Source organism: Oryzias latipes, chromosome 4 (assembly GCF_053564925.1).
Source record: "Oryzias latipes strain Hd-rR chromosome 4, Olatipes_Hd-rR_3.1".
Taxonomy (NCBI): Eukaryota; Metazoa; Chordata; class Actinopteri; order Beloniformes; family Adrianichthyidae; genus Oryzias; species Oryzias latipes.
This window is the reverse complement of record NC_136240.1, coordinates 33,747,887-33,772,551: the sequence shown is the minus strand read 5'-3', so window position 1 is coordinate 33,772,551 and position 24,665 is coordinate 33,747,887. Positions and strand designations below refer to the sequence as shown.

The window sequence follows — 24,665 nt, the reverse complement described above, 5'->3', positions numbered from 1 at the left end:
GCTCTCAACCCTCCAGCAGTGGGCGTGTCCTCACCGATGCAGTCCTTGAAATGCAGAGGGAAGTCAGTAGTTCAATCAGAGAGGTGGCCAAGGAGTTGGGCGAAATCAAGATCGCCCTGACTGAAATAAACTGCACGATGAGGGAATTCTTAAATAAATAATATTTTCCACACCTCTTTTTCTTTATAAGCGACGCATCACTTCCAAACGCTGGCGCACAGCAGCAGCATTTGGCTCAAATGCGTGGGGATGGGGTTCAGGGTCGGGGCCAACACAGCAATCAGCGCCAGGGGGTAGAGGCACGTTTTTAAGCTGTGCCACATTGTGTAGCACAGCACATGCCAGCACGATTTGGCACACACTGTCACTTTCACGTGTTTCTTCCATCTGCCAACGGTGTCGCCATTTCTCATTTCACCCGTTTTTGTGCGTACGCCTGGGTCAGAGCTTGCGTGGAGGACCGCACATTTTCCCGTCAAGTTTGCTTTTTATAAATCTCAACTATTGCGTAGAGAGAGGCGTACGCCTTCTTTTGTGCGTACGCAACGTTTATAAATGAGGCCCCTGGTCTCCAGGCAGTTAGAGGAGTCTGGATGAATCTTTCCCATTTGGTTTCCATTTTTAGTTGTTTCAGACATGTGCCGGAAGTCAGGAACGTGTCAGCATCTTTCCAAAGGTAAACGATGAATCTTTAAGGAGAGCATGGAAAGTTTGATTCCACATGTCATCAGCCTTCAGATGCACGCCGAGTCTGCTGTCATGCTTTACTGCGTCTTCAGTGAGATGAAGAAGAATGGAAAATGGAAATGACTTTGTCAAATTATTTCATCAAACAGCGTCTGAGGGAACATTTAGCAACATGTTGCTTTCTTCTCAAGTCAGCTAGAGGCTTTTCTGCAATCGTGAACCGCCGGCGGCCTGCCACCTCTGTGTTGGTGTCATGATGCTGAAAGAGCAGCTTCTGCTAATTCAGACCAATCAACAGATCCCATTATTCATGGTTGGAAATGAGCCTTTATTAAAACTTCTATAGTTTGAAAACTGTACAATCTCAGGGGATAAACACAGAAGCAGAAATGGATCACAGATCTCCAATCCTCCACAGCACGCAGTGCCCCGTCATCTGCTGAAAACGTTTATTTTAGTGACATTTATCCGCAATAAAAACATTAACAGACGAAGAAGCAAAGCTGCAGAACGCAGCTCCTCCCTGCAGTCAGTTCCAGCTGCTTTAAGGGTTTTAACAGCAAGGTCGACCCCGGGGTCATCATACCCCACCGCCACTTCAACAGCTCTCTTCTCTGGCGCTCCAGGGAACCTCAAACCTCTTCCAGGCCGGATTCCTTCTCGATTTTCCAGCTCGACTCCGGAGCTTTGCAGGTTCTCTCTGATTTATGGCCGGTCCTCCTGAGTGCTGAAGAGATGGATCCCATCTAGCAGCCAGCAGGGAGGAAAAGTACCGTCTGATCCTGTATGTGGGAGCAGTACTGCGTTGGCACTTAAGGACAAAGGCAGATCATTCATTATGGAGCGGTACAGAGTCCCCTGGTTCAGGCTTGGACCAGGAACCGGACCTCTTTGGTCGGCAAATCCCAAAACTGCGAACATGTGGAATACAACACATCACACAAATGAAATGAGAACATGAAAAAATGAAGCAGGGGGCGGCCACTCCACAGGTGGAGGTGTCACCTTTCTTCCACAATCTTCCTACCGATCAGCCAAACAAAAGCTGAATGGGGCGAAGGCAGAACAGAGGCGTACGCCTGCGTTCATCTGTACATACAAACACACATGTGGGAAAGCATCGCTTGTGGCTCATAGTGCCAAGAAGGAATGGCTGCACAAAGACCTGAACAGAGCTGGGATATGAAAGCAACAGAAGGAACAGAAGCCTTTATAAATATATTAAACACCATTTTCACACAGAGTTCTGGTCGTTCGTCAAATAAAACTAAACTGAACACATTTCTACTAAATGTAGTGGTTTTAGCATGACATCAAGTCAAGGAGAAATTAAAGTTACTTAACATTTTACCCACATTTTTCCACTCTATGCAAAAAAAACAAAAAATCTCAACGGCTGGCATAAAAAACAGCTGATTCTAAAAAAAGCTGAGCTAATGAGTCGTAATTTCAGACACTTCCAAGCAGTTTTGTCCAACGTCAGACGCAATTGTGCAGTAAGCTGATCCACTGAGGACATCCCCATCCACAGTCACCAAGGAGCAGCTTTTCATGCAGGATTTGACTTTTAGGCAAACATGTCAGTCATGAAAACAATGAAAGTCTGATAAAAACTTCCTCTGAGGTGCCGCCCGTCATCCTCAATGTTTGCAGGTTCTTTCAGGCTTATCGCTTCAGCAAACAGTCAAAAAAAGACCTTGGGACACATCCATGCTGAGGATGGGGAGGAAGGGGGGGGGGGGGGGCAGAAAACCCAGCTTTTCTGAAAACCCACTCCGATGCAAATGGTGTCTTTAACGTGTTCCTGTAGCATTTTTCTGAAGATGGAGAGCACATACTAAGAAATTTGAGTTTAAAATCACATTGCTGAGTATTTCTTTATTTAGATCTTTGTGAATCAGGAGCAGATGAAAAAAGATCGTAGAAAAAAAAAAAAAGCTGGGCGGCCCATAAGCTCCCTGCTCTGAGCTCTCAGCAACAGCGAGGGGAAGAGGGGGCGGGGTTGCCCGCAGCTCAGAGGTGAATTTCTAACGAATTGCCTAAACACCTCATAATTGAAAGACCTTTGGATAAAAAAGAACTTTGGAAATGGATCAGCAGACGATCGGAGTGGGACTTTAAACACACAATCCTGTTGCTTGGACAGCCAGCTCCTGCTTTTCATGACCATCAGGAACAAGCAGAGAGGTGGACCCCAGCTTGACCCCCGTTGACCCAACAGGACATCTTTAAGGGGGAAAATAAGCCTCCCATTTCTCCTTAAAGAACTCTTCGGCTCGCCTCTTCTTTTGGTCACTTTTGTGTTTTTGCACAGACGTTCATGTTCACTGCTCTACCATCAAAAAGTGCAGATTCTTTTAGTGACACGAGTCTAAAGTCTAATCATGAACCCAAACTGGATTACATTCAGACACACTGTTAGCCAAGTCTGTTTTTAAATTAACCTCTTCTTCTAAACTAAGACAAAAACTGGAAAAATTCTGGCAAAGTAATTCTGATTAACATTCAGAAATAAATGGGAACATTTTCTTGCTTTCGTTGATGTCCCACCTTCAAATAGTGCTTCAAAAAAGACTTTATTGAGCAAAAAAAATTTAAAACCTAAGGAAATCTGATTCTTTGGGGAAAATGTTGCACTTTTTTACAAAACCCTTCCTGTTGTCATGTGCTGCAGAGGGTGGATCACATAATTTAAAAAGAGTCTTTACACAAAGGCGCTCCCCTCCTCCCTACATAAGAACAGAAGGTCGTCGTCATCTCCCAGGGCAGCAGGTGAAGTGTGAGTGGTTGACGTGGAGCCGATGGAGGCTGAAGCTTCACAGAAGAACAAGCAGAGCCTGCTTTTAAACACAGATGTGAAGGCCGAACTCCAACGTGGGACTGTGTCAGGACAGGAAGCAGTCTGCAGAGTCCAGTGGAGAAGACCTCCGACCGCTCAGCTTTGGCTGCAGTGTCTGCGTCCGCCAGAACCTCAGCGCCCCATCACAAAGGCCCCGGACTGCTGTGACAGTTGAGATGTTTGCTGTGCTCGTTGTCTCGGAGCTGCAGGCTGGGCTTCCTCTCCAGCTCCTCCGAGTCCGTCTTGGCGCCGCACGCCGGGCGCTCCTTGAAGAAGTCCGACACAAAGACGACCTGCAGAAGGAGAGGAGAGTATGAGAGACACGAGAGCTGACCGCAGTTCAGACACCGGAGACGGGAAGGATCTGGTGGTTCCATTTGTGTGGAGGGCCGAGCGCACAGCTGTTGGGGGACAAAGGCGTCAGCGGGGAACACACACAGAGAGCGAGGCTGTAAAACGGCCTGCCCCCCCCGGGAGGGTCTCTGTGCTGAAGGCCAGAGCCAATCCACATGGAGAAACCCAGCTGGAGGAAAACTGGATGCTTGAAGACCAGATGGAAAAGTAATGAAAAGTTCAGACTCCCAAAGCTAAATCTAAAAGTAAATAAAGCTAAGAGGAAGACTAAAAGAAAGCACCTTCATAAGTGATTGTTCTGCTTTGAAGATCCCAGACGTCCGGATTTCTAATCTGTATATAATTAGTGGTGCTGAGACAGACGCACTCATATTTGCTTTCCCAAGGACTCCAAAACCACAGAGTTTTTGAAGTTGAGATGTCATCAGGTACAAGAAGAGGTTTTGAGCCACTTTGGGCTTAGGAAAAGGCGTTGGGAGGATCTACCAACTGCTCCGTGGTGGGAGTTTTTAACTGTTGCAGCGTTTCCTCGGAGACTCACATTGAGCACGGCAACGAGAGCTCCCTGCAGCAGCCCCAGCAGCGCGTCGCTCCAGTGATGGTGGTAATCCGAGACTCGGGTGTAACCCACATAAACCGCGAAGACCACCAGGAAGAACTGGATGGTGGGCCGGACGAGTCTGGCCCTCTTCGCCACGAGTCTGGCCTGCACGTACAGCTGTGGAGGGAGGAAGAGGAGGAGGAGGAGAGGAGATGATCACACTACCAACCGCCATACGGTGTGGAAAAAACATGCACCCGAATGCTAAAGGTCAATGTTTGGCATCTGTTTTTTAAAGTCCCACTCCCATCCTCTTTTGATCCAGTTTTCCCATGTGCATGAAAATGAAACTTAAAGGGTAATAATTGGCAAAAAAAAGAAAAAAAAGAAAGAAAGAAAGAAATGATCAAAGTTGACCATAAATAAAATTAAAACACCACAATAACAAAAAAGATATTTTTGTGAAAAATGCCAGAGCCGGGTATCGAACCAGCGAGCTTCTGCTCCAAGGATTCCCCATTTATTTCAATGGAGGCAGAAATCCTGGAATATCTGGAAAAGTTCAAGGATTTGAAGAACTAAAAGTCATAGCTGGAAAAAGCGGAAAGAGCTGAACATTTGGATAGTGGAATGGTTCAAATAGCTGAATAATTGTAGAAGGAGTTAAGCACAAAAAACGGTGGAAGATAATAAAGAAAGAGAAACAGGAAAACAATGACTGAAGGATTTATAGCATCCAACCAACGAACTCCTTCCGCTCTGTAGAAACTATGTCCTAGAGAACGACACGGGTTTTTAGATTTTGGCTAAATCATAATAATGATAATTCAAAGACCACTGGGAACGCTTTGAAAATAGATCAGAAGATGATCGGAGCGGGACTTTAAACGCTGAAAACTTTCCTGGAAACCAAAACAAACCGAACGGCTGCTCAAAATAGACTCAACATTTAATTTCCTCTGAGGCTGAAAAAAGCCGACGCTCATGTGCGTCTCATGAAACAGGACAAGAACAACAAAGCGACACAAACAGAGAAGGTGAGAGCAGATCTAAAGGCACCGGCAGGCTGTCGTGTGACGGCGTGGAGAAGCTCGCTTTCACCGTGTTGGGAGGGTGCACTTACTGCGAGGAAGACCATGCAGTACATTCCAAACGAAGAGTGACCGGAGTAGAAGGACAGTCTGGAGATAAAGCAGACAAAGTTGGTGATTCAGTGGCGTCGTTGTCATCTCACATGAAGGGAAATCCCCAAAAGATGACTTCCTCTTTGTTTTCCAAATCTAGGTTCTCTAAACTGACAACCAAATCCCCAAATACTAGATTTGTTTTATTTACCTCAATGCCTGGATATATTATCTTCTGATTTATTCTAAAGATAAAAATATTTGTTTTTGCAGGATATTTTATCTTTGCTCCATTTTAAGCCGCAGTCTGCAGAAACGGGGAGCGAGTTTAAAAGCTACTGTATTGTTTTCTTTTAACGCATGTATTCTATCCATTATCAGAATGAAATTGGATGCTCGCTGCCTCTTATTTTTTGGTTTTTTGCTCAGACTGCATGCAGGAACGGTCCCCACCTGGCCTCCGTGACCTTGTGCAGCTCGCCAGTGCAGTTGACCACCTGCATGTTTGCCCCGCACTGCTTTGGGGAGCACACGGTCATGAAGTGAGGCCGCGGGCGGCCGATCGTGTACTTGGCGATGTCCGTCAGCGACTGGCTTGCCACTGCGCCGAACAGAAAGGTGCCCACCACCTTGTAGACCGCAGCCACATACTGGTTGAAGTCGGAATTTGAGTAAATCCTTCGGATGTAGACCAGATAAGCTTCACCAGACGAGATCTGAGGAAAATTATTTTTAGAATCCACAAAAAAAAAGGAAAAATTAAAGCTGGGGTTCAGACGATGCTGTAAACGTACAATGATGACAGAGCAGGGAATGGTGACAGCCGCCAGGATGCCGCGGGGGATGGTTTCGGGTTTGACGGGGTACTTGATGCTCTCGTCGTTGCAGAAAATGTCCCTCATATACGGCTTCTTACGGATGTTCAGAATAATGGAGGGCAGCGCCACTGGAAAGAAAAACACAAGAGAGCAACTGGATTAGTGACACTTTAACGTCAAATACTTGGTTAAAACTGAATGATGACATCACATCCTGCCCTGGGAACTCTAAAGAAAGCCGAGTTGTTTCCCTTCTCTCTGGACTTTGGCTTCTAAACTCACATTGATGGAAACAACCCACAAAAAACAGGAAAAGAAAATGCATTAAACGGTTAAACGTCAGGGGCAGGAATGCACGGCAAGAAAAATAAACCGGGGGAAAAGTTCTTGGATCGGCCCGTCTGTAAAAGGAAAACAGAATTGCACACAAAATGATGAGTTACACACACCAACCCAACACAACACAACACACACACACATGCAGGGAAAACTCTCACACTCGTTCAAGACATCAGTAGCTTACCATTTTCAAGTGTTAATGAATAAAGGAAATGTGGCGGGATGGTATGACAACTATAATAAAATAAAATACATTTTTAGGATGAAAACATGTTCTCTCTGCTTAGATCCATGGAGAAATTATATGAAAATTATAATTATTCCCCCAAAACTTTCTAGATTTTGATTGGTTATTATAAAAAATGACTCGCTGCAAGGACAAAGTGGTTTTCTTCTCAGATTAGTGCTCTTTCCCTGTTTTTAGGCCACCTCCTTTAGCTGTGTACAGTCTGCTTCTGTGTCTCAAAGGAGGCGGAGCTTCCTCCAGCTCTTGATGGATGGTTATGAAAAAAATAAAATAAAAGTGTCAGTCGAAGAATTGGCCGGCGCAAAGGAGAAACCTTCATTTCTGCCGTTCAACACAGCAGAGTGAATAATTAAACCGCTGAAAAGAAGAGGTGCAGACTGAGGAATGTGCTCTCCACCCTCATGACTCCAACCGAGGCAGTTTCAGAGTCGCAACGGAAACTCCAGGCAGCCAGAGTCGAACACACGTTAAAAACGGGAAAACCTGGGAGCGTGCTCTATGTGGCTACGTCTCATGTCATATGAGGGTCTCCAGCTGACAAATATCACTCAACTGGAGAGGAGATCCAAACTTGATGGACATGATGATGGACGTTCAGACCAACTTAAAAAAATGTGGCATAAAAAGTAGAGAAGAAAAATGGTTTAAGTTAAACCAGACTTAAAGGGCTTTAAATATTGTCTTTGTTGGGGACTTTGAATGGGTTTTAATGACTATTTCTCACTTCTAAGATGCCATCTAATCTAGAAGCATACAACAGGAAACCAGGACTTTGTCATTCGTGGAAACAGGTTTTTGGGTAGAACTCGGCTTCGTAAACAATCATTGAGCGTAAAAGCTTTGTTTATATTAAAACACGTCTCTCTTGTGACGTGGAAATGACAGACCGGCTTATTTGAGCCTGAACAGGCCGTGTCACACAGACATTACATTTTCCACGTAGGACATTTCTGTCTTTTGTGATACATGTGTGATCTCCATAATTCAGAAGTGTTTTGTCATTCGTTGATGTGCGCAGATGTCCGTCGAGGGTTATTACATGAATTCGGCTGTAGGTTGTTAAAAAATTTTGGGTTAAAATTACGGAGTTTATGCAAATTTGATGTCTAATTTTCATGAACCACCCATGTTTAACTTTTATATCGCGTATGCGGCGCACATATCATGTATAAATGATCATCTAAACAGCACAATAATCATGTTCTACATTGATTTATGTGTTCTTTGAGTATTTTATTCTTCCTTTCTTTGGTTTTAACGTGGTTCATTTATGCTACATCTATGAACATTTCATGTGCAGACCACAACTGTTCTCACTTTTTCCATGTACATTCATGTATGACCAATTTTCATCCGCGCACCATGCGTATGAAATGTACGTAGTGGCTGTGCGACACGGCCTTAAGGAGTAAAAAAACAATCAAAATGTTTCTCTAACTTGACTTTTATTAACAGGATTATTCAATCTGAACCTGTTGGAAGCTTTTACTGTGTTCACGTGATGTTTTCTGTCCCACAGCTGTCCTAGACTGCAAGAACCAAATTGTTTTCACACTTCTTCGAGCCTAAGCTTTGGTCCCGCTACGTACTGAGAAAACTCAGAAAAACTCACAAGCACCGGTAGACGAAAAAAACAAAAAGATGACATCACGACTTGAGAAACCGGCAAAAAAAAAGGAATGGGGACAAATTTTCCAATGGGCCTCCAAAACTAGTTCACAATCCATTCAACAAGTTTTGAAGTTATTATGGGATGGCCCGAGGATCCACGGCTTAGCGACAAGTTTTTTTAGCAAAGTGTGAAACGTGGCAATTTTCCAATTTTCCTACAATAATAAAACAAAATGCCACACACACACCATAAGGTTAAGTCTACTACCGCAACTGAAGTCTTACTGACCTTTGACCTTGGGAAATCTCAATTTTTTTTTTAAACGCCCTATAAGACCCACCTACAATTTTAAATGCCACATAGGGATTTTGATCTCTCACTTCCTATCCTCGAGCATCATGGGAAGCTACTTTAAAAAAATTGTTGAAATTAGAAGTCGCAGATTTTAGCAAGCTTGGAAAAGTGGCGTCTCCCTGTCGCTCGCAAGTTTTTTTTTACCATAATATTGATAAAACTTATTACATGAATCGTTGGCTCAAGCTGAACAAAATGACAAAACGATCATATTAGGAATGTGGGCGTGGTTAACAAAAAACCTCTGTTGCCATGGAAATGCAAAAGGTTACTTTTGCTGATTCTTCTAAACATTGCATAGATCTATTCGTCACCCTCAGGCGACCAAGATATAGCATGGTTGCTATGGACACGTATGTAACACTGTTTACTTCCGCATTGGTGTTCGGATGACAGGTTCATGACGTAATGAGACTTAGGGGTTCTGTGAATGAAAAGGAGAATAAAGGCTGCAGCGGTTCTCTACACCCAAACGTGTCTCTGAGCTCCTTATTTTACAGATGAAACTCCACTTTACAGACACCGAACCCCGGAAAGCTGACTACAATGACAATAATCTGATTTTGAGTCGCCAAAAGGTTCAGAATCTCTTTGTTTTAAACCTATAATAATCCGGAAATAAAGTTTCACAAAAGGCTCCACATATTTCATCTTCAAGCTAGGCTCCGATAAAAAGACAACTTCTGCGTTTTCTCCTTGTTAATCTATGACTTTTTTCTTGCAAAATTACGAGTTTTTATCTCCTAAATTTACGAGATAAAATCTCGTAATTTTACTTTTTTTGTTTTTTCCGTCGTAACATGCAGCTCTGACCAAGGTGGCCGGGGCAGAAGGATTTTTTTTACCCAGGTTGCTAACTCAGTCCTTCAGCTTTTTCAAAATCTAATCTTTGTAACGGGAACAAAAATTAAAAGACTACTGTAGAAAATTCACAAACAATAAAAGTAAGAAAAGCCTCCTGAGAGGATCTGATGTATCCAGACATGAGTTGGTGCCACGGCAGCCGCACACTTGCTGTTCACTCACGCCTTGAAACTAAGACTCTTCTTGGTTCTGTGCAGAAGGAACGCAGTAAAAAAACAGCAGAAGCTTTGTGCTTTCAGGAGAACGGACAACAGAGACATAACACCTTCAGGCGATGCAGACGGTCGGTGCTTCCTCACAGAAACTCGCTGTTCTCTTTCCAAACAGCAGCTGAACAGCACAAAGCCGGTCTGCACCTGAGGACGGCACCATTGTTTGGACATGGAACGGCCATGGCCGCCGTGCTGAGGTCGTGATGTGCCGGCTCCAGATGTTGGAACGATAACCACGAAGCCCAGTTTTCATCTGCACTCGAACTTGAACATAGTTTGCAGACCATTTGCTATTTTATTTAATTTTTTTGTTTAAATGCAAACCCTGACATATTCTTGTTGTCTCAACTTTTAGGGAGTAAGGTTTCAGTTTCTTTAAAAACAGATGAAAACATCTGAAATTTTTCATAATTTATGGAAATTTATAAAAGAAAACCCATCGCTAAAAAAGTAATTTCTGCTTTGGTGCAAGTATTTCACAATAAGGCACAAATGTGGGGAAATTTTCATCAGAATCCAGATATTTTCTCTAAAAACCAGATTCCTGCTCCTTAAAAACACAAACATCCGCCCTCCAACGGGAGCCTGAGGGAGATGTTTGGGCGGCAGACGGTCCATCTGCATCCTGCTGCTGATAACGAAGCAGCAGTTTGTCTTGTTTTAGTCAGAGGATCACAATCAGAGAGGAAAATACCAAAGATAGTGTTCTCTGCACTGTCCCTGAATACAACTTCTCCAGGGCAGATTTACAAATGTTTTTTTTATTTATTTCAAGTTGTGAGCACAACAGGTTCTGGCACAATCTAAAGTTTAAAGTTGTACAGTGAAGAAAAAATAAAAGTTGCTTTTTTTTAAATGTAGTTGTCAGTTTGAGCGCTGCAGATTTTCCTGGTGACATCTTTTCATTTAAATGCATGTATCTGCTGTGATTTTAGAAAAGATGAGATGATGTGACTGATGACCGTTTTTCTAGTGTTTTTCATCTGCTTCCATTAAAGTCCCGCTCCAATAAAAATGGTGCTTTTACCATGAAATTGAGGAACTTTGATGATGCAGGACTTTTATCAGAAGATTAAGCTTAAAACTGCATTTCTGGGTATACCTTTATCCAAATTGTTGTGAATCAGGAGCAGATGGACAAAAAAAATGTCGTTTGAAAAAGCTTGTAGGTGTGAGGTAGAAGCTAGTAGCTCCGCTCCATTCTGACGCATCCGCTTGCAGACAAATAGATCCATGAACGGCTTTGTTTTTGGGGAGGCTGTAAGCTAGTGGGAGAGTGTAAAGAAATGGATTCTGGGAAGGGAGCAGGCTCACTCGGCACAAACAGTCCCGCCCACAACTGAATTCCTGCCGCTCTGCAGAAACGATGTCCTAGAAAACGGCTAAAATGACAGAATTACACTCAAAAGACCGCTGAGAACGCTTTGAAAATAGATCAAAAGATGATCTGAGTGTGTTTTTAAGTCCTGTACAGATTTGATTTACCTTCCTTAGCGTCGTCTATAATATCAGCAAATAAGAACTGCCCCAATAAACAAGGAGAACAGCTTCAGCTGAGCTCCGACAGACGGATCTCTGACCAGATAAAGTCAAACTGATCATCATTAACCATCATTACATTAGCAATTGTCAACCTTTGTTGCCTGAAACGGCTTCAAGTATTTGTGCCACATTATAATGGCTGTTGTGCTTTATGAATAGTCACTTTGGTTTGGCCAAATGTGGATTTTGTCTGTTTGCCATAAAGTGTTTAGATTGAGGCAAAACATCTGGCTCGAGACGGCTCCTTAAATGTGAATGACACCGAATGACGGAAAGACTGTAGGGACCGATTTTCCAGACAGGATTAAAAGTGTGTGCGCATGCTCCCGTGTTTCATGACTGAGGATCATTTCTTCTGCGAGAAACAAGCAGCCAGTCTCCTGGAAAGCAGACAGACTCGGCTCACAGACGTAAATAGAGCCGGCGGCACACAGAAAAGGGCCTGCGGGACTCCAGGAGACAATCCCACAACCCAAACGCTGCTAAAAGGGTCTCTGGGACACCTGCTTTGACGGAGTGAAGGAGGGAAAGCAGGTTCCTCTGCCAGTCAGAGCACTTTGATGGGAAACTCTTTGAAGGGACCGAGTCCGTCCATCCCAGGTTCAGGAAAAGCTGTGGTCCCTCAAAGAAAGCCTGAATTATTCTGGTTTAGTTGACTGTAAACAAGCTTTTATGCTCTCTGGCATCAGAGCTGGACGCCGCTTAGGGCTGAGCATCACTACTTAAATACTCAACCGATTGGATTCAATAGTTCACCGTTTGCTCAAAACTCTACTTATTCTGTTCCGCAGTAGTCCTGGACTCCAAAGACCGGATTGTTTTCACGCTTTTTCCTTTTTTTTTTTTTTTTTTTTAACTTGTCCTGTCCAACAGCTAGGCAGACAGATGAGAGCTGAGGGCCTCTTGGGTTGGACATATTTTACTTTAACAAGAGGGGTTATTAATCTTCAGACAAACGCTTTTTCCTTTTTAATGCCCCCTTTGATTGCTCCACCACGAAGACAGCAAAAACAGAATCTTAAAAGGTAAAAGTCACTTTCTAAAAGAAAAAAGAAAAAAAAAAAAATCACATTTTTTGTCTAGGAAGAAAAATAATCTTTTTAAGAAAGTTGTTCAATAGCAAAATAATCTTTGTTTGAGAATCCTTTTAAAAAAAAAAATCTTGGTAAAACATTTTTTTTTTTTTTACCTAACTGGTCGAATTTTTGCTTATTTAAAACATATTTTTAAGTTTTTTTTTGCAGTGTACTCAAAAATCAAAAAAATTGCACACCCCTGCCAGTTAAAAAAATGAATTTTGGACATAATAAATGAACCCCCCCCCCCCCCCCCCATCCCCCATGATAACAGTACAATGGGAGAAACTGGCAAAAACAATAAATGGGGCCAAATTCTCCTGTGGGGCTCATTTATTTTTCTCTCTTCAAATTCCACAACTGAAACCAAAACCCAGATGTTGGTGATGTCCATAGGAAGTTTTGAAATTATTATGGGATGGCAACAGGACCTATGGCAAGGTGGCCATTTTGTGGCAAAGTATGAAATATGGCGATTTTCACATTTTTGCACAACATGGGAAAAAGAACACTTTTGTTCAATCGATCTTCACACAATTGCACACACATACCACCAGTTACAACCACACCTTAAGTTTTATTGATGTTTGACCTCAGGAAGAAGCTGCCATCTTCAATTTAAAAAAGAAAATCCCCTTTAGTACCAGCTACAAATTTAACTGCTGGGATTTCGATCTATCGTCCCCTAACTCCTCGAGCATCATTGGAAGGCTACTTGGGAGAAAATGTTTGAAATGCGAGCTCGCAAAAGTGGTGTTTCCCTGTTGCCTCACACATTGTTTTTTGGTTGTTTCCATCGAGACGACTGTTGTTGTGATTTTGGGCTATACAAATAAAATTTAATTGAAAATGGATTTAATTAGAATAATGTTAAAAACTTAATACATGAATCCCTGGCTAATGTTGAATGAGATGATATGATATACGATATGAGAATTTTAGTAATGTGGGGGTGGTTGACATAAAACCTCTGTTGCCAAGGAAATCCAAAAATGTACTTTTCCCGATTCTTGTAAAAATTATATTGACCTGTCCGTCACCCTCAGGTGACCAAAAATAAAATGGTTGCTATGGAGATTGACCAACAGAAAAGCTGCCATTTTGAAAAAACAGGGGCGGAGAGAGAGGGTGGGCCTGGTTTGTGCCTGCGGGCCATAGAACGTCGCTCGTGGCTTAAATCTTTATTTGGGTTTTTAATTCAAATCAATTTTATTTGGTTATGAAACCATTTTTGCATAACATCAATAATTCTTACATTAAAAACAATTGTAAGACATTTTAGCCTGAAGAAAAAAAAAAGGACAGGGATTCACTTAAAACTACAATCCATTCATGGATTTTATTTTCTGAGATCGACTGGATTTCCGGTAATTGATTTAAACCCATCCCAAAAACTAATAATCGTTTCCTGCAGCTTTTGTTTCTCCAACGTTCTGCTGCAGGGTTCTTGTCTAGGCGTCTCTGTCTTGTGAATGTAGAGGCCTGAGTGGTGAGGCTTTCTTTAGATGGCTGATGTGTGATTACGCAGGACCATGTGGACCACAGCCCCACTGACCGTGGGTTTGTCACATCCTCTTTCCATTTATATTTCGCTCCGTCTCCGCCTCTTTCCCATTCTTTTTTTCCGGCGCTGTCTGCCCACCCCGCTTGCTTTTCCATCCCCCAGAGATGCGCATCCTGAACGGAGCTGCAGTGTTTGTCTGGAAGCGACTCCAGTGATTTCTTTGACACGGCGAGCAACACCTGCAGAACCGCACAGACACACAAGGACTTCCCTGAATGTAAAACAAAACATACAGTCTGAGTTTTCAGTCTGCATACTTTAACAGTCCTAAACCTCTTTTGCCCACTGCTGCCCTGCTTGGTCTTCTCTTCAGGGTCACAGCTGGAACATTTGCCCCTCCATCTACCTTCATTCACTCTTGTTTCCTGTCTTTTCAGCACTAAGGTCACACAGCCAGGATCAACTTCCCTGAAATTTCCTGGGTTTTCTGCTGATCTCTATCTTCTGGCAGCAGATCTCGTTTCCTCTCATGCCTCAGCATTCATTCAGCGTTCAGCCCCAATCTTCCAGTTTCCACTTGTTTTTTTCTCTGGTTTCTGTTGTTGGTCATCAGCTGATGTTGCAAATCTTTAGAGAGCAGCTTTCAGCAACAAAACAAAACAAAGTAAAATAAAAAAAATTAAAAAAAAAAATCCCCCTCTCTGGTCGTCTCATCTCAGACTAGGCTGACTAATGTGGAAGGAATGTGCTGAGTCTACAGCTTCCGTCGCCGCTGGCTTCTGGAATTCCGACTGAAACGAGGAACGCCCAGCTCCACTGGTCCCCACCAAATCCTCCAAATCCTGCTGCGGCCAGGGGCCCATTCTCTCGTTCTAATCCCACTGTTCCTCTCCGTTCATCCCTCACGCATGCCGAGCTTGAAGCAGAGCAGAAGGAGGCGGCCTGGAAGGTGAGGCTGAGCCAGCTGAATGTGGGCAGACCATCAGAGAGTCTGGGTTCAGGGGGGATCAAAAAGACCACACCGCTCAGAATGTCAACCTGGAAGAGAAAAACTCCAATATTTTCTTTAAAGGTTAAATGAACTTCCTGAAGACTTTCTTCTAAACCCACTGTGGCTCATTATCATTTTGAGCAATCAGATCAGATATTGGGATCTGTAGGTTTATTTTATAACTATTGACTACTCAGTAAACTAAGTCCTGTTATCTGACAGACTTCAAATTCTCATCCTTTTTCAAAGATTCTTTTAATAAAAGTGATGCCGTCAAGTGGTTCTTTAAGAGCTGAGCTAAATTTTTGTTCTGTTTGATATAAATTGTCCTGACGGGACAGAGATTTGAACTATATAAGATTGAAAAAAGTTCTGAATGTTTCAGTCAAAAATCATTTCACACTCAGCTGTTTGATTTGTTCTTCTGTCTGTTTTCCCTAAATAGTCAGCATTGATTGGGCTAAACTCTGGTGTGGACCATTGACTGTATAGGAGAACTGGAATGAGTGACTCCTCCCCCTGGTGTCCCAAACAGGAAGTACCTGCTGGCTCCAAGAAGTTAAAATCCCATAGACTTCTATAGAGAAATAAACAACTGTTACTCAGTCATTCTATTGGTCAGAATAAACATTCTTGCTCCAATACATTTTTTTTGTTCTTGATAATCCACACCTTTTTCATGATTTTCTTTTTTGTTTAATGTATTCATAAAAAAACAATCAGATGCCTCAATAGAAGTAGGTGGAGCCTGCTGGACCCCAAGTCTGATGTTCAAAACGTTAGAATTTCATGTAAGGGTGTGACCTTCCAACAATCTCACTCCTGATTGGTGGGAGTGGTTGCCATACAAACGTTGACCAACTCGGACCAATCACTTTGTACTGACAACATCTGGCTCCAACATGGCGGTGTCTATTTTGTGAAAAAATGGCGACTGAATTGAAACTGGAAGTCATTTTCTATGACTAAGGTCACACTCACTCGCTCCAGTTCTCTGATACAGTCAATTGTTTGGACTAATGTAGTTTATGTCCCTTAGTTTGGCCCGCCCCTGATCAGAACATACACCGATGGTTTGAATAATGCTTCTGGACCAGATCGAAGGGGCATTGGAGCAGCTAAACAGCCCCAGTGGTGACATCACGCTGGTCTCATGGACTTTTAGTTAAACCATCATTTTTGCTGGAGCTTTAGGGGAGAGCTGCCTTCTTCTTTCAGATCTTTTTCTCCTGTTTCTTTCAATTTCTGATGTGAGATTCTGTTCCGAGGCTTGTGCTGAATAGAGAAGAAGCATTTCCACAGTTTTTTAGGGGCGAAGTGGAAAATATTTACGTACGAAACTTCGGTGCACGGCTGTCCTACGCCACTTAGTTAGGAAATGGTTCGGACTTTGCTGTGAGTTTCGACAGTTCATTCAAAATGTGGCTGGTTGACAGAGATTTACACTCGGAGAGAGTTTGAAGACAATTTGGAGACTGTTTGGAGACAGATTGGAGACAGTTGGAAGACAGATTAGTGACAGATTGGAGACAATTTGGAGACAGATTGGAGACAGTTGGAAGACAGATTGGAGACAGTTGGAAGACAGATTGGAGACACTTGGAAGACAGATTGGAGACAGTTGGAGACAGATTGGAAGACAGATTGGAGACAGTTGGAAGACAGATTGGAGACAATTTGGAGACAGATTGGAGACAGTTGGAAGACAGATTGGAGACAGTTTGGAGACAGTTGGAAGACAGATTGGAGACAGCTTGGAAGACAGTTTGGAGACAGTTGGAAGACAGTTTGGAGACAGTTGGAAGAAAGATTGGAGACAGTTGGAAGACAGATTGGAGACAGTTGGAAGACAGATTGGAGACAGTTGGAGACAGATTGGAGACAGTTTGGAGACAGTTGGAAGACAGATTGGAGACAGCTTGGAAGACAGATTGTAAACAGTTGGAAGACAGATTGGAGACAGATGGAAAACAGATGGAAGACAGATTGGAGACAGTTGGAGACAGATTGGAGACAGTTTGGAGACAGATTGTAAACAGTTGGAAGACAGATTGGAGACAGATGGAAGACAGATTGGAGACAGTTGGAGACAGTTGGAAGACAGATTGGAGACAGCTTGGAAGACAGATTGTAAACAGTTGGAAGACAGATTGGAGACAGATGGAAGACAGATTGGAGACAGTTGGAGACAGATTGGAGACAGTTTGGAGACAGTTGGAAGACAGATTGGAGACAGCTTGGAAGACAGATTGTAAACAGTTGGAAGACAGATTGGAGACAGATGGAAGACAGATTGGAGACAGTTGGAGACAGATTGGAGACAGTTTGGAGACAGTTGGAAGACAGATTGGAGACAGCTTGGAAGACAGATTGTAAACAGTTGGAAGACAGATTGGAGACAGATGGAAGACAGATGGAAGACAGATGGAAGACAGATTGGAGACAGTTGGAGACAGATTGGAGACAGTTTGGAGACAGTTTGAAGCGGTTTGCACAGTGAATCAATTGGAAGAAAGGCTCCAATGCTTTATGAAGCTTCAAGTAACCATCACTATTTTCAGTGGCCAGGAACTAAGAATTTATGTTTTTAACTTTTATTTTGTTGACTTTGAGGGAAGTCTGATTCCTGTTTTATACTGCAGGCATGTTTTTTGTTGCATTGGCCTTGGCTAACCCTACATTTTGGATGCTCTTAAATTTTGATAATACACCTAAGTTGTTTTTTATCTTCTGCTCTTTATTCTTTATTATTTTGCACATCTTTGTTGCTTTCATGACGTAGTCAAGTGCAAGGGTAACAACCAAACAAGAAAAACTCTGGTCTAAGATGTACATGAAGCAATCAAGTCAACCTTAGCTGCTGTGCTGCACAAAGGCAGAAGCAGTTTTTTAAGGATATCAACTTTAACCCAACTTTACTCCACCTTTCAGGTCAAACTGCAAACTTTTTTACGATCCTTTTCTTTCACCGGCTGTTCCAGCCGAATTAAATGACCATGGTTGGCATAAACCTAAAGGTTTACAGGACATCTATCATCGGAGGTCACACCCATAAATCTGTTGTTTCTACAAACTATAAATTAGTTATGTTAAACTCAATATTTTTATTGACTACAGATACTTCTAATCATTTACTGAGTCAGTTGCACCACAAACACATCTTTACTACACATTAACACAAGTTTAATTATTTATCTTTTTTTACAGGGTAAGGTAATTTCACCAAGCCAGTTATTTTCCCTTAACTCTCTTTCCCTCTCCCTCTCTTACCCTTAGCTCAAAAGATTGATAGAGGAATCCCGCAAACAACACTAACAAAGACAAAAAAGTTGTCCCATCTTTTTTTTTTTTAGAAGACCTGTAAAGGCTTATTTTGCAGGGTGTGGTGGTTATAACCCCCCCCCCACACACACACACACACACACAAGAAGATAAAGTGTCATAAAACATGGATGGTGAAATGTTCAGTCAGTGCAATCCTCCACCTCTCCCTCGAGTCCGCTCATCTATGTCACAATCTTCCTACGTTGTACCCAAAGCTCCACCCGTGAGGACAGCACCTGCTTGTTATAAAGGATTCAGTCTCCATGACAGAGCTCCGAGCGGGGATACAATTCCCATGATCCACCTTCTCTGAGTTCAATCAATCTTCCCAACTGAGCGTGGGAGGCGGAGCTCCCTGGAGACGCAGCAGCATGGCAACACCAGCAAAGCACAGGCCTTTACTCCAACAATGCACGAACAGGAGGAGAGTGATCCCAGCGGCTCCTCAACAGTTTGACGACCTGGGAGAAAATGATTGTTCCTGTGATGCGTTTGGAGAGGAATAAGCAGACCCTCTGGCCACTTCACCAACCCATACCCGAGGCGTTCTGGAGATTGCAACGCCTCAATGTTGCATCAAGTCTTAATGGATTATGGTGTTGGTTTAACAAAGAAACGAACAAACCTTGAGCTGCAGGCAACTTCACATGCAATTTAATCAGTTTGCAGAAGAAAAAAAAAGGTTTGCCAAGATGGAAGCAAAAGCGATAGAGCGAGCGCACCTCCCTTCATCAGGACTGTTTCTACTCAAACTACCTTTTCTATAAAACAGTGAAGATTTGGTTTTCAACCTGCCTCACTGCCCCTATGTGCCCATGAGCCTCGCATCTGCCCTCTGGGTCAACGCCCTCGCCTGTCTTTGCAGAGTACCAACTTACAGACACCTGAAAAGTATTGGGAGTAAGAAATGAGAACTGAGGGATCAGAAAGAATAAACCTTTCAAAACAATCAGCAGAGAAACAAAAAGATTTGGACCAACATTTTTGCAAAAGATTTAGAATTTCATATTTTTTGGAGTTTAATGGTGTATTTCGACTGGAAAAGTCTGTTGGTCCAGAGTGCAATACTTTGCGTTTGGTCTGTGTTCAGACCGCCTTTCAACCGGACATTTCTGTTTTGAGACAAAGCTTGTAAACAAAAGCACGAGCCTAAAGATCTCTTCATTCATTGGCCAGGAATTACCAGGGCGGGGCAAAGCAACATGACAAAGAACAATGGAAGTCCTACGCTTTGCAGTCCTTATCAGGACAGTTCACTTATTCAAACGTTATATTTCGTTGATCTATTTTGCACGTCTGTATCAATGCCAGGTACAACACTTTTTACTCGCTCTTTTTTGTCCGGTGGAGGTTTGCTGCAAGGTGGTTACTGAGGTGATGGCTAAGAAGGTACGCTGATTATTGTTAATGACATATAGATTGTCAGAAAAATGGTGTAAGAAGCAATATGTTCGTCACGATGAGTTTGCACTCATCTGATCAAATTTCAATAAGTTGTTGTGTCTCATCGTCATGGTTGCTTCCTTCCTACTCTATTTACATTCCATAATGCCCGGCTACGGTGGCCGTTTTGGTCCGGTTGTTCCGCTCCGAGCACAGAGCCTATTCAGACTGAGGAGACTCAGAGCGAACCGAAGCTCAATCCGATTGGAAACGAACCGAGACCACCTCGAGATCGCTCCCAGATTTTTGGAGGAAGGTAGCTTAAAGCAAACCAAATGTGTCCAGTCTGAATACAGCCTGAGTCCAGTTTTTTGTGTGCATGGTTTGGTCAGGGGTGCGACTTCTACTGAGGAGTAGGGATGGGTACCAAGCCCCGGTGTTGACCGAGCTCCAGGGCAACATTCTTCAAGACCGCAGTATCGGTAAAATCTGACCTCAACGAAGAAGTCGCATTTGTTTTTGTGTCCCACAAGATATAAACGTTATCTGCCATGTTTAACTCACCAAGTCAGTCAAATTTCCTTTAATTAAAGATGATATTAATTTAGCTATCTTCGCTGAAGAGGAGAGGTCTGTCTGGTTATTTGTGTGCACCGGGGGCGGGGCTGTTGTTCAGACAGTATGCGGCGCGCACATACATGAACGCTAGCAATGAGATACAATGGCGAAAGGGCTAAACGGTCCAAAATGCTGCGGCTCTCCGTGGTTTAGTAAAATAACTATCGTGTTCTTCCTCAGATTGTCGTGGTGCCTTTAACCCCGTCAGAGCAGAGCAAGAGGGCAGGATGAAGAGAGCAGCATGAGCACGCGGAGGGGGCGTGTCTGCAGCTGTGACCGCTGTGAACAGTCAGTGGTGATCTCGTAGGGGACACATGAACGCTGCCCCAAAAAAAAAAAAACCCTTTATCCCCCTAGACTAAAACTACCCATTTCCACGTAAAATTAATTAAATTTGCGTCAGGGCGCCCCCACTATCCTGTCACCTTGCTGCTATGATGCGCTGTCTGTGTAGAACACGCTGGAGGGGGGGTGGCACCCAGGGGGAAACAACGAACAGGTAGAGAGGAGGGGGCGGGGCTTAGACTCACCGCTTATGATTCCAGACAAACTAACAGCTGCTTCATAATAAAAAAATAGTTGTCATCCAGGAAATCAATATAATTTATTGGGTTTACTGGATTTAAAGAAAAAAATAAATAGAAAGGAGTCTGCATCAAAGTGAATCATCTTCTTCATCTTAACTCTGGGTGTTTGACAGATGGAAAAGTCTATTCAAGGTTGTGGAAAATGGACAAAAGATCAAGGGAAACATCACGCTGTTAAAGAATCAAAATAACTACCGTACATTAAATAATTAAAATAAATATCCTGACAGCATTTTGAATCAATGCAAGCACTAAATGAACTATCGCGATATATTAGCAAAAAACATTTTTACTAACACGTCTAGTGTTGCGGCTCCCTGTGCTTTCATCTCAGTGGGAAACTGATCCAAATGTCTCTTTGAGAGGTTCAGGTTGCAGACCCCTGGTCTAGCACATCCATGTGCATTCCAGGTTTGTATTGTAACATTATCATGTATAAAGTAAAATGTTTTGTTAAAAAACAATGTTGCTCCAAAATAAGGAAATAAAACACTTTATGTTCTTAATTTGTTATTTAATTTCTTTATTTTTCGTCCTCAAAGTATCGATAAGAGTATCGTTAAAATACCGGATCGATAAGCAGTGTCAATAGGAGTAGTAGTACCATTAAAACCGTAACGATACCCATCCCTACTGAGGAGCGTCTTATATGTGATATTTTAAAAATAAACATTAGCTCATTTATTCAGTATGTTTCCACTAACAACAGCTAGAGGGCACTGTAGGTGTGTGTATCGGTATTTGCAACTGACAGCAACATAGAAGAAGAAGCGTCGTCCAAAACAAACAGGAGAATCTGATCAATCTTCTGAACTTTATATTTTTCATGTTTGCTTGGAGACATTATTTTTCTTATTTTCTCCCTCCTTGGACAGCAAGTCATCAAACTGGGTCACAGAAAGACGGAAGTACCGCTGAAAGCGCCGTCATTAAGACGCAGCTTCTGCAGTAGATGGCGAAGCTCACAGGGGAAAAAAAAGACAGTAAATGATGTCATGAAGCCAGACATGGAGACGTGATTACTGATCCTTTTGTAAACCTCTTCAAAATAAATAAGCCTGGTCTCTCAACATCATCCATGTCTTCCATGCATTGTTAATAACATGCACAACTAATGTTTCCATGTAGCAATGGCGCTAAAAGCTTTTGGTGGTAGCTCCTCCCACATGCGTCGAGAGGGTGTGGTTTATGGACACATTTTTGGAAAAGCTCTGAACATCGAATCTGATGCATGTATGGCGTTCAGTGTGAACGCAGCACATTACCGGGCTTGTCGGATTTGATCAGAATCTCACTTTTCTCCCAAAAGTGCGATTTATGGGACTTTTTTCTTCCTTATTATGCATTTTTGGCAACTTATAGTCTGGAAAATACAGTAATCAATCGCATTTTACGTACAAATTCAATGCTAGCTTCTTCTACATGTTGGACATTGTTAGAAAAACAGATGCAGAAAGTAGGAAATCCATTCAGAAAACAGTGCGACGTTGGTGAGGCAGACGTTGATGCACAGAAATCTCCATGTTATTGTAGCCGATGTTGTAATTTGGCCTCTTGGATTACTTAACAAAAGATCCCAAAAGAACTGTTGACACAAAGAGTCAGATTTAAGGTCCGGTCAATCAGAGATAATGAAATGTAAGTAGCTCCAAAATACAGCGAAACTCCTTTTCTAAACACACTTTGTGTTTGTGCTAATGGTCTGCATGATTACAGCCCTATCCTGCACTTATTACATGGCTGGGGGAACCTCATGTAAGCCTGGGGTTGACTTGATGATTATTTGGGTGGATGACGTGGGCGGTGGCGGCCAAACGCAGGAGTAATGCGACCCTGAAACACTGCAACTCCGCTCAGACTTTAATCTACAACTCGTGCCAGCAAAACGTCTGTTATTGTTCCCACCAGCGGGGGGAGTAAAAGCCTCCAAAAAAAAAAAAAAAATCTAATTTCATCATGAAGCCTCCAACCGCAGCACCATCATGCTGCAGACAGGGACAAAAACACAGACAAACCAGCTGGCTGCACAGCAAACTCCTAAACTTCTACCACGGAAAAAAAAAACCAACATTCCACCACAGTGCTACAAATTCCACATCCACACTGTGAACGACAAGCTTGTTTTTTTATGCCCCAATTGTAAGATTTTAAGCTGAGAAAGCCACTCTCTTACTAATCTTATTGAAATGATGAAATCTAAGCCCTTCAAAATGTTCTCCACATTTTACACCGCTTTTTATTTGGCGTCTTTGAAGCTGAGCTGAGTCACTTTCAGCGTCTAAAGTCTCCTCCAAAGGGTCATTCCGAGTTTCTTTTATGAGACATTCTTATCATAACGATAATCTGACTAAAGAGCCGATGTTTGCTGACAGCTCCTTTCATCTCCTCTTTAAGGTTTCTGAACAAACTAGAAAATGAAGAAAATAATCCCAGGACAAAGACATGTTCCTGATTCTTGGTCAACTTTTTTCTGCACCAAATGCAACGTTTTGTGTGTGTGTGTGTTTTTTAATGTAGGCTGCAGGGAAAATAAAACGTTTGCAGCAGCAGCACCTCCCTGAAAAATGACATCAGTATGAGTTTGTTGTGGAAGTCAGAGGTTTGCAGGTGTTTGTGGAGAGTGGAAACATTCTTCAGAGAATTCCTGGCAGAACAAATAATAAAACATGTGGAATATGCAGCCCAGATTAAAGTCCATGAACAGACACGTCCAGCTTCCTGGAGATCTGCAAAGTTACCAAATGTGACCGTGAAGGAAGGAACGGCTCGCCTCTTTTAAGTTCTTGACAGTCCAGGCAGAGTTCGGACCCAGTAAAACAGATGGAACGGCATCCAAGTAAGATCAAAAACGGACTTTACGCACAAAATACGCGCGCACGCCGCCTGTTTCCAAAAATCCCGAGCCACAGTTCTGACTTTAAAGCCCAAACGCGCGGATTTACTGGAAAACCAAGCAGCTGCTCACGGCGGTGACGGACGCGCAATTCGGAGATAAGAGAAAACGCACGGCTTAGTGTTTAACGTCCCAAACTTACCAACTGTGACGCACAGCAGATCTATCAAGATGCACAGGTTCTTCTTCCTCATGGTGTTCATTTCCCTTCAGTTAGGAAGACTGTCTTCTCCTCCGGGAGGAAACGGCGGATTGTGTTGTTTGAATAGGCGCGCAGGTCAAACCAGCACGCTGGAAACCTGCATGAATTTAGAGTCCTTCCTTCCGGGATCCTCCACTCTACGACCTGTGCAACCATCGACTGTCGTGGTATCGAAAGGATTCGGACCCGACAAACCAAGTTTCTGCTTTCCAAGACTGTAGATCCCCCGACTTCCCGAACTCCTGGTCACAGTGCGCCACTACCACCGCTGGTCCCTCCTCCCCACTTCCTCGTTTGGCTGCAGGGTGGCTTTACGCATGGGCGCACACGGAGAGGGAAGCAAACCTCGCAGTGGCGCGCTGACATCCATCAGAGAGGCAGCAGGAAGGATAGGAACCGCAGAAAGGAGGAGCCAGGAAGACCTGAAACCAACAGAGAAGAAAACAAGTGAATACAAAACAAATAGAGGCAACATTTATATAAAAATAGAATTAAATATGTTTCAGGAAGTCAAAACAACGCGTGTGTTTATGTTTCAGGTGTTTTTTGTGTTC

The 24,665-nt window shown here is 43.0% G+C and overlaps 1 protein-coding gene across 1 annotated transcript; it reads right to left on the bottom strand.

Moving 5' to 3' along the window:
* Positions 1-991: 991 nt before the first annotated feature.
* Positions 992-24,500, bottom strand: plpp2b (phospholipid phosphatase 2b). The gene is made up of 6 exons (XM_011474515.4): positions 24,052-24,500; positions 6,340-6,491; positions 5,999-6,261; positions 5,545-5,602; positions 4,422-4,598; positions 992-3,819 (listed from the first exon to the last, which is right to left on the bottom strand). The coding sequence occupies exons 1-6, from the start codon at positions 24,110-24,112 to the stop codon at positions 3,670-3,672; spliced, it is 861 nt and encodes a 286-aa protein (XP_011472817.1). The 5' UTR covers positions 24,113-24,500; the 3' UTR covers positions 992-3,669.
* Positions 24,501-24,665: the final 165 nt, after the last annotated feature.

Bases quoted from the DNA above. Each gene is read 5' to 3' on its own strand.
- plpp2b (XM_011474515.4), bottom strand. From the start codon at position 24,112: ATGAACACCATGAGGAAGAAGAACCTGTGCATCTTGATAGATCTGCTG. The intron at 6,492-24,051 runs GTAAGTTTGGGA...TTTTCTTTCCAG, and splicing joins TCTGCTGTGCGTCACAGTTG to TGGCGCTGCCCTCCATTATT. The intron at 4,599-5,544 runs GTAAGTGCACCC...CTCCCTCCACAG, and splicing joins ACTGCATGGTCTTCCTCGCA to CTGTACGTGCAGGCCAGACT.